The 8,994-nt window shown below is 33.5% G+C and overlaps 1 protein-coding gene across 1 annotated transcript; it reads left to right on the top strand.

The window, feature by feature from the left end:
* The first annotated feature begins 4,130 nt into the window (after positions 1-4,130).
* LOC127553338 (pyrroline-5-carboxylate reductase 1, mitochondrial) lies at positions 4,131-5,193 on the top strand. Its single transcript, XM_051983983.1, has one exon. The coding sequence runs from the start codon at positions 4,142-4,144 to the stop codon at positions 4,937-4,939; it is 798 nt and encodes a 265-aa protein (XP_051839943.1). The 5' UTR covers positions 4,131-4,141; the 3' UTR covers positions 4,940-5,193.
* Positions 5,194-8,994: the final 3,801 nt, after the last annotated feature.

An 8,994-nucleotide genomic window follows, 5' to 3' on the forward strand; every position in this document is an offset into this window, starting at 1 on the left:
TCCCAGCACTTAATCCAATTTCTGGCCTATAGTAAGTGCTTAACAAGTTAGTGTTGATTAATTATGTTACATTGTAATTATTTGTGTTTGTCATATCCCTCTAACTTTTTTTCCATAAATAGCAGTAACTTGCATTTATGTTGAACTTTAGTTTTACAAAACCTTGTGAAATTAATAATGCAAAATATTCATTTGCTATATGGTTGAGATCATCATGATCTCAGAAGAATCAAAATTGCAAGTGATCTAAAGAGCAATGGAAAGATATATGGTAGGCTTAAATAGGCTACATCATCTTACCAATGATGACTTATAGAGAAGTAGTGTTAAAGGACATACGCGAATCAAAAAAGAAACATGAATAATCATGTATTGAAAATCAGAGCTAAGAAATGAATAGTCTGATTGTCACCTTATGGTATCCCTTAGAAATTAAAGAATCAATTTAAGGCTTTCTAGCAGGATGATTTATACATACTTTATTGAAAAACAAGGACATGTATCACACAATGTATGCAGCTGAGTTTCAAGTTTTATTCATGACAGCTTATTCATACGAATGAGATCATAGATACATCAACTATTCAAACTGCGTACATCAATGAATGGCTAATCTGATGTCTCATCATGATGTAGAGGTGACCCTGTATTCTTCATAGTTATGCTCTCAGAGTACAAGTTCTGCACAGTTCCTATCAGACTAGAAGGCTCCATTTATGGAATTAGAAATAAAAAAACTCTCATAAAAGGATCATTTAAGTAAATTCAGAAAGGCATATACCCAACAGTTGGGCCACAAAGGAATGATTTTTTTGTCCTCCATAATTCAGAAAGTCAACCCACTAATGCATGTAGGGATTGTGAAGTTACTCATCTTCATGTCTTAGAAGTCCTTGCTTCCTTTAAAACTCATTTCAAACATTTCTTTCTCTGTTAATGCTTTCCTTATTTCCCATTTCCTAATTTCCCCAGAATTATATTTATTATTTATGTGCTCATATGAGTACATGCCATCTCCTCTGTTAGAACAGAAATTCCCATGATTATATATATATATGTATATATATAATTTATTTTACCTTTGTATTAACCAGAGTTTGGTTCGTAGAAGATAATTCATAAGAGTTTTTGTTTGGTTGGTTGATTAAATGAAGAGAATATCTATACTAATGAAATAACATTTCTTTGAGCCTGCAAAGATATATCAACCTCATAAAATGCTATATCTAAGACAGAGTACTAATAAAATAAAATTTAAATTAAACCCCATTTGGCAACAATAAATAAGATAAAAGATATATCATATATGTAGATATATGTATATAACATAAAGCTTTTTGAAAGCAAAACACTGTCTGTTATTACTATTAAATGTTATTTACAGAATTAAAATGTTAACTATTGCTATTCATTGCTGAATGTCTTTAAGCACCAGAATTACCTTATAAGTTTCTAATTACAAAGAAAATTCTTAGATTAAAAGAAACCTTTGTGATCACCTAATTCAAAGTCCTCATTTTACAGCTAAACTATGTCTATACATTTTATTATATCCACAGTGCAGTGTCTTAACATAATGAATGCTAATTTAATGCTCTGGCTATAATAAAACTAAAATTATACATTTTTTATAAGTTACTTTGAAAAAAGTACTCTTCAGTTGTATAACAATATATGATTTTTAAACAAGAAATGAAATTTGAATAATTTCCACCATTACAAACTAAAATTTATTCTAGTATTTAAGATCTTTGAGAGAATATATATATTGTCCCTTGCCACATTCTCTCATCCCAAGAACACAGTCCAGCATCTCATTCATAATAAATAGTTACTAAATACTTGTTGATATTGAATTTTTTATATTGGCACAAGTATATGCCTTTAAATTCAACCCATGTTTAAAAGATTCAACTTGGCATTTAGAAAAAAACTGGGGAGGTGTATTTTAGCATTAAACAATGAAAAAATAACTGTTTTAAAAAATAAAAAACTATTAAATAGAGATTTTTTAAATGAAATATACCTTAAAACGATGTAAATTTTTCTTAAATTAAAGAAGTTCTTTAGCTGCCACAACCATATGGTTGTTTATCAACCACCATATACTTTATTCAAATAACAAAATGCCATATGCTGTAAATACAAATCTTAAATTATATTTCTTCTTTTAACGCAGAAGAAAAAGAAAGAAGCTGTCAATTGTGTTTAGGAAAATCCCAGTGGCTTAATGTTTTATCATTTGTATTGAAAATTAGAAGAGAAAATTGAAAGAGAGGAGGAAAAATTCTCCCTTAATAGGGATTAAAAGCAAATGATTTACCCAAACTTCTTTAGAAAAGTAAAATGTCCAAATTATAGGTCTAACAAACCATAATTAATAAGTAGAAGGAATAAAATGTATTGAGAAGGAAATAAGCCTATATTTTTCATTAAATATCAATATAGTTTTAGCATCATTAAAATTAGCTTTTTTCTACTATCTAATCTCTTATTTCCAAATACCATTGTTTGAAGAGGAATATGGAAGAGTTCAAATCTGAATGAGGAATTCCATACAGTATTTTAATGAGAATTAGAAAATGCAGATCATTGAATCCAAAAAGGAGATTCCATGTCCAATTGGGTGATGAATAATATTATAAGCTGAGATCCTTTATTTTTCTTTGTAATTAGTGCATCAATTTGTTTTTTCAAGATAGCTTCATTACCCTGAATTATTCCACTCTTTGAATATAGTTCCATATACATAGTAGTCATTTGCTGAAGGAACTTAGTTCTTAGGGGGAAAAAAATGTGCTTAAGGATCAGTCACTAGCTTGTAGCAACAAATCTTAATTACTGAAATATATAGGAAATTGGGTGTCTAGTTAAGGGAACTTTCTGGTCAACTGAAGACTAATCAGAAGCCACAGCCATTTCAACCTTTTCTAGATTATTAAAAATCTTTTTAAAATACGTGAATATATTTTTCTGTCTTTGTTATTTTGGGAAATGATTAAATTTTTTTGTTGGCTTAGACTCCTAAAAGACTAGAGAATCTTTATTCTTAATCTCAGTTCTCCCCAATTCCTAGTATACATATGATGCCTTTAAGTATAAGGTATGAGAGATGGGGATAAATGCTTCCTTATTCCAGAGACCGTCTTAAAAGCTTTTGGTATAGTGGTAGTCTTGCATAATTTCCTAAATCCCTGGTATAGTATTGTTTGTTTGTTTTTTTCTTTTTCTATTTGCCTTTTTCTCATAATGCATTGTATTACAGGGATTCTGGTTAATTAAAGAATCTATATAAAGAATGTTTTGAATTTAATTAAATAAATATGAAATGTTTGGCTATAAACAGGTGCCTGAGATAGAAAAATGAATATACATTTCTCCTTCTTGAATCAGTAGAAAAACAAATAACCTTAAAATAAAATTTAAATTAACTTTTAAAAAAATACAGTTATAAAGACCAATGATACACCAAGATGACTTTGCTAAATTTGAAATGGTACATCTAGGGTTCACAGCATTTGTTGACAGCATTCACTAGGAGTCTGTATTCAGTTGAACATTAAAAAATATTTACTTGTGATCTAGTAGCAGTAAACAGAAAACTAATTACTTGCATTGATATTAGAGTAGGAAATGATTTCAATAGATTGACCTGAATGAGTCCCACCATATGAAATCAGCAATTCATTTAACAATTTATAATCAGGTAGGTAACTGGGAGGAAGCGGGGGTGGGGACTGGGAAAGGGGACTAGAGGAGGTGATTGTGATTAGGCTGAGTATGCGTGCAGTGGGGAGGGGAAGCCGTCCTGCTTACAAGAAGAAAAGCTTTTCTTCACCATCACCCCTACTCCGCCCCACTCCCATTATCTCCTGTAACTGGGAGATGCTACTTCCCTCCTTCACTCCTCTCTTTCCTTTCCTGTCCCCGGTTTGATTGTTCTAGCAAAGAAACAGACGTTGTCCTTCTTCCTTTGGGTGAGCATTCCCCTAAGGAGCAAATCTGGGGGAACCTCACTTTTCCAAAGAGGGGGAAGTAGGGAAGAAAGGAACTAAGGAGAGATGGAGCCATCAGGAGAGTAGCCTAAGTAAAGAAGTTTTAGCTGCTTTCGTCCTTCTGGCGGAGCTGAACCTCTGGGACCATGAGTGTGGGTTTCATTGGAGCTGGCCAACTGGCATATGCCTTGACTAAAGGCTTCACCTCAGCAGGCATCCTGGCCTCCCACAAGATAATGGCCAACTCACCAGATATGGACCTGCCTACTGTCTCTGCACTCAGAAAGATTGGTGTAAACCTGACCCCCAACAACAAGGAGACAGTACAGCATAGTGATGTACTTTTCTTGGCTGTGAAACCTCATATCATTCCCTTCATCCTGGATGAGATTAGAGCTGATATTAAGGAGAGGCACATCGTGGTTTCCTGTGCAGCCGGTGTCACAATTAGCTCCATTGAGAAGAAACTGACAACTTTCCAGCCAGCCCCTAAAGTCATCCGCTGCATGACCAATACCCCTGTGGTAGTTCAGGAGGGTGCCACAGTTTATGCTATAGGAACCCATGCCCAGGTGAAGGATGGGAAGCTTTTGGAACAGCTAATGAGCAGTGTGGGTTTCTGCACTGAAGTGGAAGAGGACCTTATCGATGCTGTCACTGGTCTCAGCGGTAGCGGGCCTGCCTATGCATTTACAGCTTTGGATGCATTGGCAGATGGTGGGGTGAAGATGGGACTACCTCGGCGGCTGGCAGTCCATCTGGGGGCCCAGGCTTTATTGGAAGCTGCTAAGATGCTCTTGGAATCTGAACAGCACCCAGGACAGCTCAAGGACAATGTTTGCTCCCCTGGAGGAGCCACCATCTATGTCTTGCACTTCTTAGAGAGTGGTGGCTTCCGCTCCCTCCTCATCAATGCTGTGGAGGCTTCCTGCATCCGTACCTGAGAACTTCAGTCCATGGCTGACAAAGAAAAGATCTCTCCAGCTGCTATCAAGAAAACTCTGCTGGATAAAGTGAAGTTGGACTCTCCTACAGAATCCACGAAGTCATCCTCTAGTTTGATTAAGCTGCTAGCTCAAAGCCAGGCCCCTGGAGGCAAGAAAGATTGAGGTGTCCCCTCTCTTTCTCTTCCCTCCAATTTCTGCTTCCAGACTACATAGGGAGTGTTACAGCTATGGATCAAGTATCAGGAAGCCCATGTCCTATGGTCCCCAATGTGGACATAGCAGGGTTTTTTTTCCCTCCAGAGGTCAGCATGGGGACTTTCCCCTACAAACTAGAAAGGTCAAACTTACTCCTCTTTCTCTTAAAATTTTTAGGATTTCCCTATGACTTGTAGTTTCTGAACTCTCTAATACAGAAGAGAAAATTTCATTCAGCCCTTTCCCCCCACTTCCCTCATAGAAATAACCTCTGCCATTCCTCTCTCTGAAAGTTAACTGTTACTAGAGGAATGCCAAGAGTGCTGAGCCCAACACTGATAGCTGAATCAGACACATAGACATATTCTGCCCTAGAAGGAACAGTTCTGAAAGCCAAACAATCCATCTCTCCTTCCTCCCTATTCCTCCCTATTTCTTTTTTTTCCTTAAATTTTATTCTGAACTTAAGAAATAAAACAAGCTTTCCATAAGAGTAGAACAGGGGAAAAAAAGATGATTGTAAATGAAACTGGAAATCTATTATATAAAACTTGCTATAACTTTTAAATATATAATAAAGATATCACATAAAAAAAATTTATAATCATTTTTATTAATTGTTCTTCACAATGACATGATGAATTTAATATCAGAATCATTGCCAAAGGACAAAATAGTTCATGTGTATAAAATATTCAAGACTTTGACATTAGAACTCCCATTTCTGCTGGATAAATTATACCCTGAATGACTTATTAAATTTAATGACAGAATCACATAAATTCCTAGTACTTAATATTTTTTTAATTTTAATCAATCAACATGTATTTATTTAAGTAAACACACTGTTCAGTGCCCTGGAAATACAAATAAAATGTGATGGTCTCTGCCTTGGAGGAACAGTCTATTGGAGAAGACAATATTTACATAAATAATACATACAAAATAAATACAAAATCATTTCGTGGAAAAGGTGGTAAGTGTGTGGGGAGTATTAGGAAAGGCTTCATGGAGCTGGGTGCTTATGAACTGAGTTTTGAAGAAAACAAAAGAATCTAAAGGGTGGAGATAAAGAAAGAGTATATTCCAAGTATGGAGATAGCTCATGAATAGTCACTGCAAGAAGGCTGGTTTGGCTGGAGCAAAACAGGTGGAAAGGGGAATAAAATATAATAGAAAGGTAAACTGGGGTCAAATTTGAATAGTTTTAAATAGTGAACACAAAAGTTTATATTCTACCTCAATTTCTCTCCAGGCTACACTTCTGCACTTTCTCTGTCATGCCTCTGTATTGGGTACCTCCTCCCACATACCCTGACTTCACTTTCAGCTTCCTTTTATTTATTGTCTTCCTGAATCATTAAAATGTAATTCTAGAGTTTGGGATATAGGCACAATAATGCATTTTGATGGATCTGTAAAATGTTACAACCATTTTGTATAAACAATTTGGAATTATGCAAATAAAATGACTAAAATATCCATACCCTTTGAAGCAGATACTCTATTACTAGACTTATGCTCCAAGAAGTCCATGAGTAAGAAGAAAATCCATATAGATACATCAAATATTTATAAAGGATATTTTGAAATAGCAAACAATTATAAACAAAGTAAATACCCATCAATTGGGAAATTACTAAATAAATTATGATACATGAATGTAATGAACTACTATTATGCTGTAATAAGTGCTATATATGATAAATACAGAGAAACATTGAAAGATCAATATGAATTATTATAGAATGAAGTAAACCAAGAAAAAATATACAACTATAACAATTTATATGGAAAGAACAACTACAAATATACACAAAAAACAAAAATCAAAACTAAACATAACACAATTGATTATAAAGATATAAAAATTATAGAGTAGAGGTCAAGATAACATAAATGAGGGAATATGATAGATAACTTCCAATTCATTCCTAGTAGATGTGGAAGGCCCATAAACGTTATACATTGCACATATCTTTAGATCTTTTTCCAAGGTATGGATTGATTGTACTGATACTTTTCTCTTTTTTTTTTTTCTTTTTTATTTGTCATCAAAAATACCTTTTTTATGGGAGGGCACTCTGTGAAGGGAGGTATACTGAAAAAACTATGATGACTTAAAAAACAAAAGACATCAATAAAAATATATATTTTTTAAATATTTTAAGTCCCTTGAGGGCAGGGTCTATCTTAATTTCTGCTTGTTTTTTGCATTCCCACTATTGAGCATATTGCCAGGCTTATAAATATTCAGCAAATGCTTATTGACTTGACAACTAAAGACAAAAGGAGGCCACTGAAATTTATTGAGTAGGAAAAGTGATATGGTCAAATCTGTTCCTTAGAAATATCTTTTTAGTGTCTGCATGGATGACAGGTTAGACAGGAGAAACTTGAGGTGGGGCAAACTATTAGGAAACTATGTAGTCCAATCAAAATCTGACTATTTTCTGAATGAGAGGAATGGATATGTGAGAAAAGAAATTCAGATTTACATATGAGATAGATATGTAGATCTAAAAGCTCATTATAATGCTAAAGTTATAAACTTAATTGACTAAGACTATCAAAAAAACCAATATAAATAGGAAAATTCAGAAGGGAAGGATGGACTTTTTTTCTTGGAGGTGGGAAGATAATCAGGGTAATGTTACACATATGTGCTATTGCAGTTCTGAGCTTCTTAGAATCATTGAAGTGAAGTATTATTCATGTTGAATTTAAAATGCTTACAGATCATAGTTAGACATGTCCAGTGTTTGAAGTTTTTTAGACACAAGACCCCTTCATGACCATTTCTGAAAGGTGCTAGAAGTATTTTTGTCATTCAGTTTACTAAAACAAGTAACTATCACAATGGTTAAATTTATTGTTCAAACTCAGAACAAAACCAAGAAATTGATAGTCCCTTTAAACTTTGCCTTGATTAGTATATATATATATATATATACACATATATATATATATAATATCACATTATGATTAAAAGGCAAATGGAAAAAGAAAAAAAAAATACTATACCAGGGATTTAGGAAATTATGCAAGACTACCACTATACCAAAAGCTTCTAAGACAGTCTCTGGAATAAGGAAGCATTTATCCCCATCTCTCATACCTTATACTTAAAGGCATCATATGTATACTAGGAATTGGGGAGAACTGAGATTAAGAATAAAGATTCTCTAGTCTTTTAGGAGTCTAAACCAACAAAAAAAATTTAATCATTTCCCAAAATAACAAAGACAGAAAAATATATTCACGTATTTTAAAAAGATTTTTAATAATCTAGAAAAGGTTGAAATGGCTGTGGCTTCTGATTAGTCTTCAGTTGACCAGAAAGTTCCCTTAACTAGACACCCAATTTCCTATATATTTCAGTAATTAAGATTTGTTGCTACAAGCTAGTGACTGATCCTTAAGCACATTTTTTTCCCCTAGAACTAAGTTCCTTCAGCAAATGACCACTTTGCATATGGAACTATATTCAAAGAGGGAAATAATTCAGGGTAATGAAGTTATCTTAAAAAAAACAAATTGATGCACGAACTACAAAGAAAAATAAAGGATCTCAGCTTATAATATTATTCATCACCCAATTGGACATGGAATCTCCTTTTTGGATTCAATGATCTGCATTTTCTAATTCTCGTTAAAGAACTGTGTGGAATTCCTCATTTTCAGCTTCGAACTCTTCCATATTCCTCTTCAAACAATGGTATTTGGAAGTAAGAGATTAGGTAGTAGAAAAAAGCTAATTTTAATGATGCCAAAACTATATTGCTATATAATGAAAAATATAGGCTTATTGCCCTCTCAATACATTTAATTCCTCCTACATACTAATTATGGTTTGT

Source organism: Antechinus flavipes, chromosome 3 (genome assembly GCF_016432865.1).
Source record: "Antechinus flavipes isolate AdamAnt ecotype Samford, QLD, Australia chromosome 3, AdamAnt_v2, whole genome shotgun sequence".
Taxonomy (NCBI): Eukaryota; Metazoa; Chordata; class Mammalia; order Dasyuromorphia; family Dasyuridae; genus Antechinus; species Antechinus flavipes.

Coding starts and splice junctions, on each gene's coding strand:
- LOC127553338 (XM_051983983.1), top strand. CDS start 4,142: ATGAGTGTGGGTTTCATTGGAGCTGGCCAACTGGCATATGCCTTGACT.